Source organism: Taudactylus pleione, unplaced genomic scaffold (genome assembly GCF_031769625.1).
Source record: "Taudactylus pleione unplaced genomic scaffold, aTauple2 ptg001314l, whole genome shotgun sequence".
Lineage (NCBI taxonomy): Eukaryota > Metazoa > Chordata > Amphibia > Anura > Myobatrachidae > Taudactylus > Taudactylus pleione.
The window spans coordinates 11,835,096-11,848,293 of NW_028285714.1; the positions used below are offsets into that span (position 1 = coordinate 11,835,096).

At 38.1% G+C, this 13,198-nt stretch overlaps 1 protein-coding gene across 1 annotated transcript in view; it reads right to left on the reverse strand.

Moving 5' to 3' along the window:
* The window catches only part of LOC148443258 (mannose-binding protein A-like), a 37,711-nt gene that overhangs the window by 10,567 nt on the left and 13,946 nt on the right, over nt 1–13,198 (reverse strand). The window contains 2 exon segments of the mRNA XM_088463071.1: nt 5,651–5,737; nt 6,384–6,431. Of these exon segments, the coding sequence (XP_088319197.1) occupies nt 5,651–5,737; nt 6,384–6,431 (135 nt within the window).

The following is a 13,198-nucleotide window of genomic DNA, read 5'->3' on the forward strand; positions in this document are numbered from 1 at the left end:
TATTTCAACGTCTATCATAAATCCCTAGCTGGCATTCCGCTGTCGGGATTGTGCCAGTCACATGACTACATCCCCTGGAATGATACTGTTGGCTACATCTACAGTAAATGCTATTCTGAGGTTGCTCACTGCAGAAAATGTATGTACAGTATGATTTGATTAATCACAGGAGACTCATTTACAGCCGTATATTCCGCCAATGAACAGTCTGCTCATTTCTCCACTCAGCACATTTGCAACTCAGTTAAATAAAATTTGCCATCTCCTGACTGTGGAGCCGCCACAATTTCGTATGCAGCTGGAGATACCCCTGTGTCTTACGTGAGACCAACATTCTCAGACAGCATTAGGTTGCTCAGAGATTTGAGGTATGACCAATGTTTCCAAGGTTTCCTGTCTTGTAAGAAAGCGGCTGAGATGTCTCAGGTGGGCGTCACTGTGCATAAGACGGCAGCTAATGTACTAGCATATTTTTTCTTGTCCACTGTGTACAGGATTGTAGCAGTGACAGGTATTGTGTACACCTTTGAATCAGGTTCAAAATGTGTATCATATACAGTGATAGAAAGGAAAAAATATATTTGTGGTGGACTTTTAAAATAAGAGAAATAGAAAAAGTATTTTTTTTTTACTAAAGCTAAAAATAAAATGAGTACCTGTATGGTAACCAGGGTGTCTGGTTAATGTTTCGACACAAAGGAATTTATATGTCTGAAGTGGCATTTCTATATCGTATAACAAACAGAATTATACAGTGAAATGTAAACAGGTTTACCCAGAAACTCATCTTTAAAATTTTAGAGCTATCTAGTAAAAAAAAAAAAAAAAACACACAAGAAAAAAACATTTATTGGTGTAAATTGCTGCATTAAAACACACAGTGGGCCTGATTCGGAGCCGATCGTAAGCGGCCGCTCGTTCGCTCTGAGCGATGTTCGCACAACTGCGCATGCGTATGGGTCGTAATGCGCATGCGCAAACCAGTTATTGCGGTCGGAAATCGTGCACTCGCAAAACAGCGAGGGGCTGCTAATTTGATTGACAGAATGTACCGTTTGTGGGTGGTAACAGGGGAAGGTGCGTGAAAACGGGGAGTGGAGATCCGAACGCTGGGGTGCTTAACTGTCAAAAGGGCATTTAATGGGAGTGCATAATTAGTAAAGGAGAGTCATCGACCACGTCACTTGGTTGTCTTTTAGCCTGAACTGCTCGCAATGATTGCGGTAAGAAAATCCTACCACAAGCACTGCGAGCAGTTCAGATGCCTTTTGATGTACCCAATTACTCTAATAAATACCGGAGATGACTTGTGATGCGAACGGCAAAGGGGCGTCTTTACAAAATAGCGAGCGCTTTTTTCGTTCGCTCGCTCAGACATAGAGGCACAAACCGCAAAGAGCAAGCACTCAATTTAAATAGCCGGCCCTTTTTTTGGAACGACTGTCCGCAAATAGCATCCGACTCTGAATCAGGCCCAGATTTCCAATCTGTGTTCGATTGCCAATACATATCTTCCTACTAAAACCTCCAAGGACATTTTATGATTGATAAATACTTTAAATGTGACAAAACAAAGATTTATGATTACCAGCATTATCATGATATATATAAAAAAAAACACTGCATGTTCTTTTCCTGATGCAGTACAATGTGAAGTTACCTAAATCCATTAGACTGTCATAACAATATCACAGCACAAATCTAGTGAGTCCAGTAATGCAAATTTCATTAGGACAATATTTAAGCATTTCAAATAGTTAATGTTCATTGATAATCATTATGTATTAAGGGGCATATATATCAAGCCTTTTTTTACATTTATGTATTGTTCCTACGTACTAGTACCACAATGCAGGAGATTTCACAGAAATATCCGGCAAAGTTCTAATTAGCACATTAGATGGCAGTCCCCATTATTATCAATGGGGACTACGATCTGACCCCTATGTACTAAACTCCATAAAGCGATGCTTCAGAGTTTAGCCCTGGTAGTTTACATCATCTTCAGATGGTGTAAACATCTGTTTGCCTATGGGAGCTCCAGGGGCAGGAGACATATCTTTCAATCTCTCCCCCTGCAGCCCCCAGCCAGTCCAGGAAGCCGACACTGTGCATATACAGTGTGTCAGCTTCCCCCTGGGGAAGTCTTTCACTTCTGTCCCTGCGAGTTCCCGGTAGTACATAGCCGGGATATTTTTATTAAAGATGAAAATATCCCCTTTGAGTGGGAACGTTAATCATGGCAGCGCCGTGATTATTAATACATAGAGCACCTAAATCATTATGTGAACACAGTTGGAATCTGTATCTCACTCTGATACAAATGTTGCCGACTTACAGTAGTTACATTGTACAATACTACAGCACAATACTGTTACCAATATACACTGTTCATTTGATTATTGAATACACAATATTTTACATTTAACACCTGCAGTTTATCAAAGATATGTGATTATAATGACATGGCAGACTGAAAATAAGGAACATGCAATGAGAAATATCAGTTGATACATTTAATATCGACACAATGTGATAGGTGTGATAATTAACAAACAATGGAAAAATACTCAACCAAATACATAGATATACTGTAGTGTCAGGTATTGTACCATTTTTTTTTCAATACAATGTCAAATTAATTATGGATTGGTTACACTGAGTAACTGTCTACCAGATAATTATGTTGAATATTTTATTTGCCCAAGTACATTACTTCTAGCCTCATAGCAGATATGTACTGTGAAAATTTGTAATTAAATATATAAATTCCCAACACAATTTATAACTAAGTATATTATGCAGACTGCATTTTTAAACACTTATATTTTTTTATTTAGCACAATCCCAAACGTGGATGCTTTGGGTTTATTTCACTGTTTTTATTAATAGGAAGAAATGTCTTAATGTATTATCTATAAAGGCTATGTATTACATTTACTTTACAATTCATTGACCAGTTTGCATTCCCACAAAGAGCTGCTTTCACTACAGCAATCAATCTCTATTGATACATGTTACTTATTAGGTGAAGAAGTAGCACACCCAATCAAAAAAGATACATGGAGTTGTGAACACTCTAATGGCTGGTACACACTATATGATTTCTAGTGTGTACAGATCTCGTTAGTGACTGACCCGGCGGGGGTGCCAGCATTGTCAACTGCATACACCCTTGCCAATGCCAGCAGTGACAGTAGAGGGGTAGTGGGGGTCATGCTGCATTCGACAGCAGGGCATTGCTAGCTACATCCTCAGCTCTTTCTGCATGTACAAAAGATTTGAGGATGTGAACAACTGACAGTAGTGCGCATTGGGATCGTGACATTGGGTACACACTACACGATTTGAACGATTTGTCATTCCAGTGTGTCAGAGTCAGCCAAATTGTTCAAAATATCATGCAGTGTGTACCCAGCTTTAGACCCATGAAAGTAAGGCTGCTGTAGCACATCAATAATATAAGGAAGGTTCTGGGCTCATTGTATTCCTGGCCATTTTAAAAAGATACTGTACATAAATATTCTGACAGTAATATAAAGAATTTCTGGGGGATACAAAAAGGTATACCCATTGGAGAAATAATATTGAAAGTAGATTAGGAAATGCTGAGATGTCTGCACATTTATTAAATACATTGACTCCTAATGGTCTGAATATCATATTTAAAATGGTTCCTTTAATGTCTACCTTTGTAGATTTTTTGTTTAAATTTTTTACTGTGTTATTATGTTTTTCCTTATGCTTTTAGTGACATTTTTAAGATGTAAAATAACATTATCATCACTTTGAGTCAGTGAAATGAATGGTATAATTTACTGTATTCATTTATTTGGAACACAAATACACTCAACTTCTGGTAATTAGAATGCATGATAGATTTAGTTACCTTTTACTGTGACAGAAGGAACATAAGTAAGATCAATGATTGACCAATGGATTAGGACAATAGAAACTGATATTTTCATAATTTGGGACTTGCAAAATAAAACCATTGACTTTGAAAAACCTGGTACACATTACAGTATGCTAAGGAGACCACTACAGTCCTTTTCACTGACGGGATCCAGGCTATACCAATGTCACAGGAGACAAAAGGCCACTTTATATCCCAGGTTTAACATCTGCTATATGCACATTTTTTTTTCATATGACAAATATTTGGACATTAATTTTTCTGGAAGGTATTCAGTAAACATATTTATCTATGTGATTTGAGCACTTTGTGTTCGTATTGTAAGTGTAAAAGTATCTACCATTGTTTATGGGATGTAGTTACGAGACCAGCGGCCGCAATGCCGCCGGTCTCAATACCGACAGCGGAAACCTGACAAGAAACTTAAGATAGGTGTTAAAATACCGATGCCTATCTTAATCCCGATGCTGGAATGCCGAAGGACGCCAGCTCGAACTAGGTAAGTCCGGGGCGCCCTTAGCATTTGATGGCGGGGGGGGGTTGATAGGTTTAGGGAGCTTAGCGGGACAAGGGTTAAGTTTTTTTGGGGGCGTTAGGGTTAGGCACCCCTGGGGGGGAGGATTAGGCACCACTGGGGGGTTAGGAATAGGCACTGAAGGGGGAGACTTAGGTTTAGGAACTAATGTGGAGTTTTAGGGTGTGGGTGGGGAGGGTTAGAGTTAGGCTACAAAAAGGGTAAGTTAGGGGGGAAGGGGGGAGGAGAAGTATACTTACCCGACCCCTGTCAGTATACCAACCATCGAGATGCCACTGTCAGTATTCTGACAGGAGGCATCCCAACAGCCGGCATTACACTCTGATTCCCTGTTTATAAATGAATTATTCCAGGTGCACAATTATATTTTTTTCTTCATATAACTGTGAAAATTGTGGAATGATAATTTGAGGAATGTTAATATGGAAGTCAATCCTCTGATGACAAGTACAGTGATACGCTAGTTATATCCTAGAATGTAGTCAGCATATTTCTTTAAGGGTGTTGGGTTTGATATTAGTGTGAATTCCTGATAACTCACTGGCTTCTGTTCTGGGAAAACTGTTCCTGCGCACCTGTCTCTGTAGTGACCCACGCAGGTGGTACTGTGTTTTCAATATTACATTATTGTAAGTTTCTGTATTTTCTCCTTCTTGTTCATTAGGGAAGGGAAATTCGTTATTAATTTTATTCAGATTTTATTCTAGGTTTCATTATTGATGTTATTCAAACTTTTTCTGATCCTTGTTATTTGACAAGCTTTGCATAGAGGCATGCCAAATAACAAGAGGCTTGTCAAATAGTGCAAATTATTTCACAATAATTTGCACATATAGGGGCATATGTATCAAAGCTTGATGTGAGATAAAATTGTGAGATATATATATCACCAACCAATCAGCTTCTAACTTAAATTTTGCAGGTTGTGTTTAAGAAATGATAGTTAGGAGCTGATTGGTTGGTGATATATATTTCACAATTTTATCTCACATCAAGCTTTGATACATATCCCCCATACTGTAGATTTGTGCATCCTCATTTTGTGTCATATACGGAGCTGGTTCTTTTGTACTGTGAATTCCATTTATTATAGAGAACACAGAACAATTACTACAAACCTACTGCTTTTAAATTACTTTCAATTTCAATTAAAGTAATGAAATAAGCTTACCAATACCAATCATGAGGATAATACAAACCTTTTTTCTGTAGATCCATGTTAGACTGTAAAAGACGTAATTGCTCTTCCACAGATGCGAGCTTTTGATGTATATTTGCAAGTACTTCTGTAAAAGTGAACACATCCCTAAATTAGTCTAGCATTTCTTTTGTTTATTTTCAACTACGATTAGCTATGCATACATAGGGTAACATTATTGTAATAATTAATTAAAGCACCTTATATTATTGTGTCAATTTACACCTGTTTGACCAGTTTTTGTTCCTTTAGTATTATTAACATCAATAACATTAATTTCCAGTAATTTCCAACCACCCAACAGTACCTGAAATCATGAGGGCGAGACTCAATTGCAATCTGTAACATGTGAGATCCGTTTTTAAGTCTGAGTTCCGAATTGCGAGAAGACCTAAGTAAGGACTACGGTCCCTAAGTTTGGGTGTGTTCATATTTCAGTAACTCGAACCCGCACATCTCTAATATGCACATTGGCATCTATTCTTATGAATTAGAACATACACATGTACAATTACAGTATATACTCATTTTAAATTAGTAAATATTGAAGTTTTCAGAGTAAAATCAACAATACATGCTTTGCAGAAACATTCATGTTCATTTCAGCAACTGAAAACTGGGTCTGGCTTTATTTCAATTATCTAATGTTTTATTTTCATTCTTTTAAAAAGAATATGCATATACAAAATTTAGTATTGTTTTATTATTGTCACTACAATTATTACTGTACACACCTGGATCTCCAGTACTGTGACCTTTGTCTCCCTTTTGACCTGGTACTCCTGGAAAATAAAGTATATAAACCAGTTCAATACACATTTTTATACTGTATGACGAAAAAATCTAACACATACTGGGCTGAAAAGAAATCAGAGGGCAAAAGGGTGAAGTATCGTAATGTGAATATACAGTACGAAAATATATAGCCAGTGGTCCCTGAGGAAAATCACAAGGAGGTGAATGCAAAGGCCATCAGGTGCAAAGTGCGGTTTCAGTTTTGATACAATAAACAAATAATTTTCTCAACTAACATGAGTGCTGTACCTGCCTCTTCCCTGCTGGAATTGGGTATATATATATATATATATATATATATATATTATATATATATATATATATATATATATATATATATATATATATATATATATATATATTTGTATGTAGAAATCCACACTCACATCTTCAATGCAGTCAAATGTAATGGGGTGCACCACAATGGTGACCAAATGGTTCCAAATTAAATCCAGGGTATGGCCAAAATCAGCCACTTACCAGATAAAGTTCAAGTGTTGCATTTAGTAGGTCACCAATATATAAAAAAAAATGACAACGTTTAGGCCCCGTAGGGTCATTATCAAGACCAATATACAAGAGAGTAGGTCAGGAAGTATAAGGCAACAAGAGCTTTGAGGCCAATAATCACCACGAATCATGATTTGCAAGGCTTTAGGGACAAGACCCCTATGGACTGTTTTTGGATGGGGTAGGAACATCAAAGATATGGTGGTTCATACAGACATTACCAATTCTGACCAGATTAAAAATAGATCTATTACTAAATAACCAGGATGATACATATGTGTAAACTGCATCAAATGCAGTTATCTTAATAATGGATGTTCATTCAGACATCCCCACAATGGAAAATATGTTTCGACTAAACAAGTAGTCATTTGTTGTCTATGTAATTATTTGTCCATGCGGGCTATATTACGTAGGAAAAAATTTTGGACAGTCCAATGATCACATGGCCCTTCATTGATCGGCAGTACGCCTGGCTTTGTCTAAACAACATAGTGACCAACCTGTAGCCACGCACTTTTTATCGAGGACATACTCTGGCTAGTATGGCTAGGGACATACTCTGGCTAGTATGCGGTACATGATAATAGACCATGTCCCAGAACGTTGACGTGGAGGTGACCGCAAAAAGGAGCTGCTCAGACTGGAAACAAATGGATTATGAGAGTGAATACTGCAGCCCCAAAGGGCCTTAATGAGAATGTCTGCTGGAATAGTCTAATTTAACTTGCTAGTTGAATTTAACATAGGGACTCTCACTACCTTATATTGATGTAGCTATTATATTTTCGTAGTTTCTCTCTATTTGTGTTATTATTTGCTGTTATTATGAAACACATACAGTAGATATTATGACTTGGGTGTTTTTTAAGTCATTTTCTATTTTAACAGCGCCTGTCTTTGAGGACTGACACCCGGGTGGCGTCCTTGGTTGATATTAGATGTGGATGCACGGATGGACAGGGGCCGGCATAACGTCATGAGGATGCGTCACGTCGCCGCACCTCGATACTCTGCCGCTTACACGGGTGTCTTTCTTTGGGTCTATTTAAGTGGGGTAAGCAGATGTGTGTGTATATATATATATATATATATATATATACATATATATATATATATATATATATATTTTGAGAAAGATTCTCAATAGAATCAAAACGTTAGCGGCTTGATGGCATGTTATAATACTTCAAATAAATCTTTCAAACACTTCAAACAATCTGGGGGTAAATTTACTGAAGTTCGTTTTGGTATTCAATTTTATGAATCAATAAAATCGACTGTAATCTAATTTAAATCGAACTCCAAACTTCCTCAACAAATCCCTCATTTACTAGTATTCGGTTTTGCATTTCATTTTCAAATCAAATTCGATTTTGGTCAATTTTAAGAAGGGATTTTGTGTTCAGTTTATGAAATCCCTTCCAAAATCGAACCTCAAATCCCCATTAAATTCGAATGCAAAATAGAATGCAAAATTGAAATCAACTTCCTCATTACTTCCTATTGGGCCAAATGTATCACATGCACACTAAATAACAGTATAAATTTAAATATACTGTATATGTGTAATTAATTTTTCTCCTTCATCCACTAGGGGACACTGGAGCATAGACAATTGGATATAGATGGTGAAGAGTAGAGCCTGGCACCTTAGATAATTTAGAAGTGTGACTAGCTTCTTCCCCTCTATGACCCATCAGCCCCAGTTTTACAAAGGTGCAATTCTAATGTCAAAGTCTGTTATTATTGTATGTTTTACTATGGGTAGCTGTTGCTTTCATCCATGATGATACTGAATGCCCTTGTTTTCCTCCAAGTGAGCCCAATACTCATGGAGTGGTGGGACAATGTCACCAAAGCTCTGGAATAAATTATATGCGGGCATGCTGCTAGGGCCAATGAGAAATTCAAACAAATCCAGGAGGGAACTGAAAATAAATTGGTAAGACAACTTCAACTCTGTAAACTGGAATCCATACAGGCGTATGGAGGGAGAATTGGTCATATAACATTAATAAACAAATAATGGAAAAAATATATAACACCTGTGCAGTGCCTGACCAACCATAAGACTAATTAGGATGCAGCCGAGGGCAACAGGGCTTGAATATAGTTTGCAGCAAGAAAATAAAATTAAGGCCTAATTCATTCTATGTTTGTGGCATTCACACAGCTTAATTAAAGATGTTTAATAGATATTCAGCGACAGGTATAGTGTCTGGCGCTTGATGAAAACTCACAGTCTATTATATTCCAGACAAAATAATGTTATTTGTACAGGTAATTCTGTTTCTTCTTTCTTTCTTACTGATATGCAGTGTTCCCCTCAAATCAAAGGAGAGAAGGATTTGTACAATATGTCACACAGATGAATGAGATGAAATGAGTCTACTTACATCTGAGAAAAATTTTAAAAAAGGCACCATAAAACCTCCTCATATGGGAGCAATTGTCCGTATATATAACAATCCCCAAACTGCTTAAACATCCTAAGGTATTAGGGAAAATGTCCATATGCTCACTCAAGGTGCTCTCTGGTTGCAGTGCCCTGTAAAATCCACCAATGCATTTCGAAGTGCTTGCTTCTTTATCAAGGTGTCTTTTGTAAACTTTTGTTCTGAAATAAAAAGCTTCTGTGGATAGAAGTTTCCTGCTATTGTTTCTGGATTTCCATCCCAGAGTTTGTTTGTTGCAGTGTGCGCGGATATCGTGGTAGATACGTCAGCTGAGAATATGGTTCTCAGATGTAAGTAGATTCATTTAATTTCACTCATCTGTGTGACATATTTTACAAATCCTTCTCTCCTTTGATTTGAGGGGAACACTGCATATCAGTAAGAAAGAAAGAAGAAACAGAATTACCTGGACAAATAACATTATGTTGTCTTGAATATAATAGACTGTGAGAGTTTTCATCAAGCACCAGACACTACACCTGTCGCTGCAGACTCTCACACTCTGCCAAACCCCATACTTCTCCCTGCAGACTCTATCATCCTGCCAAACACATTCTGTCCCCACAGACTCTCTCACCTTGCCAAACATCATGCCTATCCCCGCAGACTCCTTTACCCTGTCACCTAGCAGACCAGCCCTACAGACTATCTCAATCAGTAGTCAAATGATCAATGTTATTGTGCCCAGCAAACTCACAGTGTCATAGAGAAGGTGCCTGCTATGAATCTCCATGAACCTGTTGTCTTAAACTGCACACTGTGATTTTCCCTGTTAGTGTGTGAATGTGCAGTTTAGTGAATATTTTCACTTCTGCAGTGGGTCCACATACTTGTTATGCCCCTGCTTTAGTGGCAACCAGCAAAGGCTGTCTAAAATTAATTATGGATTTTAAAAGAGGAGGAGACACCTTAGTTGTTGACATTTAAAGAAATACAGATGCATCACTATTTTACATTTCTTCCCCAGACCACTGAAAGAGCTTGGCTGGGAAAAAGTTGATTATAATGATGATTGTTGCAGATTTGTTCTCAATTAATCTTTACTGTACAGTACTCTGAATCTTATGAATAGATAATTTTCACAATGAGGGGTAAGAGTCCACCAAGCTCCCATTACTGGTGCTACAAGAATAAAATATTGATGTTTTGGTAGTATCATTATGGTAATAAATATATGCTGGTGTATTGGCGCCTTATCGCAATCACAAAAAAATGATTCACAGATTCTGTGAATATTTTCCCCCAATCTAGATTTCTTAATTCACCTATCTGTGCCCATACATTACAGATATTTTTCAGGGATTTGCAGATCATTTTCAAGAAAGAAAGATGTTATTCTGTAGATCTAGCTCGGGACTGTTAGGTATGATGGATGTGCATAGGAAACGTGTAGGCTTAATGATACTTTGGCTCATGGTTATAAACAGGAGTGTAGACACACTAGTGGCTGTATGTAGGATCCACAGGCTTATGAAATGCATGGATACTGAACTGGAACTAGAGTGATCAGACTAGGTTCACTTGGCGACCCCCTGCCTAGTGACCTGTGAAGGCCAACAAGATAAGGTATACATTCCAGAGACAAAGGTGAACTCCAGTACTCAGAATATAGTACTGGTAGTTGGAAATCAGAACTCAGGCCAGACTTTGGAGTCTTATGTATTCAGTAATGCTGGTACTGCTCTGACGCGTGACCTGGAACTGGAACCAGTGAGTAACTCAGGAACTGAGAGTCCAGATAAGTAATACAGCTACTGAACACCTCAGTGCACAGACTGTATACTGCTCTCTGAACCCTAGCCCTGGAACCAGCATCCTTCTCTGAACTAGCCCAAGACAATAGCACACGGAAACCAATACAGGTTCAGCACAATAGTTTAACCAAATGACCTGAATAACCACAGAGCACAAAATAACACAGTATAGTAACTTGCATGCACTAGCTTAGGAGGCCACAAGATGTGCAAGATGTACAAGCAGCAGATGTTATGGCAACCACGAAAGCACACATTGGCTAACACTGAGGAAAGGCAAATCTGAATGCAACATAAAAGTTACGGCACTGACAAGTAATGAACACAGCGGCATATGGAAAGCAGGTAATGGTATACACTCTGGCTGAGTGAGGTGGCTGGAACAGGTCTGTATGTAGCGTGGAAGCTGCAGCACTGACAGATGGTGAACACAGCTACAGATGGCATGCAGGTAATGGTACACACTCTGGCTTAGTGGAGTAGCTGAAGCTAGTCTGTATGTAGCATGAAAGCTGCCGTGCTGGCAGATAGTACACAGGCAACAGCAGCAAGTGGACAAGTCTGTATGCAGCGTAAAAGCTACAACATTGGCAGAAATAGCTGAGGATGGTAACCAGCGAGTCATCTACAAATTAACAATGGAAGTAAAAGGAGACACGATATCAAAAATCAAGGAATTTTTTTGAGCCTAAAATTATCCTGGTAAGGAAACACATTGTTACATAGAAACATAGAAACATCCAATTTGACGGCAGATAAGAACCACTTGGCCCATCTAGTCTGCCCCATTTTTAAACATATGGTTACCTCAACCCTTATTGATCCTTACTTCTTCTGAAGGATATCCTTATGTATATCCCTTGCATGTTTAAATTGCTCTACTGTCTTAGCCTCTACCACCGCTGATGGGAGGCTATTCCACTTGTCCACTACCTTTTCTGTGAAGTAATTTCTCCTCAAATTTACCCTGAACCTACCATTCTCCAGTTTTAGAACATGTCCTCTTGTTCTAATACTTCTCTTTCTTTGAAGAATGTCTCCTTCCTTTACCTTGTTAAAACCTTTTATATATTTGAACATTTCTATAATGTCCCCCCTATCCCTTCTCTGCTCCAAACTATACATATTAAGAACTTTTAGACTTTCCTGGTATGTTTTGTGGTGTAGACCTTGCACCATTTTACTTGCCCTTCTTTGTACAGTCTCTAATGTATTCATATCCTTCGAGAGATATGGCCTCCAGAACTAAACACAGTATTCGAGATGAGGCCGTACCAATGACCTATACAGTGATATTATCACTTCTTTCTTTCTGCTACTGATTCCTCTCCCTATGCAACCGAGCATCTGACTTGCCTTCCTCATTGCTTTGTTACAATGTTTGCTTGTCTTTAAGTCACCTGAAAAAGTGACTCCCAGATCCCTTTCCTCTTCAGTAGTTTCCAGTATTGATCAGGTAATGTGCTGACTCCAGGTGCAGATTTACTGTAAATAGCAAACAGTCCATCCCAATTAGAGCAGAGGATCAGGTGAGCACTACTGAGCTTCTCAGGTGCATCAGGTAATTGCAATTGAATATTTCTGCATAGGCCTGGAGACAGCAATGAAGGCATGTCTGAGCTTGTCAGAAATGCTAAGACCCAGATACGTGACATCATCATTTTAACTAGTACAGGTCAGCAAATCAACTATCATTACCATACACTAGCAATCTACAGCCACTAAAGGTTGGTGAAAACCAACATGTTGGAAAACCTGATTTACCGATACTGACCATTTTTTGTTTTGTGATTGGTGTACCCCACAAATTACCGAGTTTTTTTTCCCAATAAGTTTCAAAATAGGACTTTACCACAATTAATCACATATGTATGGGGGCCTTTTAAGCCATTATGCACCAGGTGTCATTTTAACACTTATTACATCTTTAAATTATTAAGGGTTTTAGAAGTAATCTCAAAGTTTTAAGATCTGTATAAATTGGCTATAGAACTATGAGATGACATTTCAATGCCTTATAATTTACAGTAG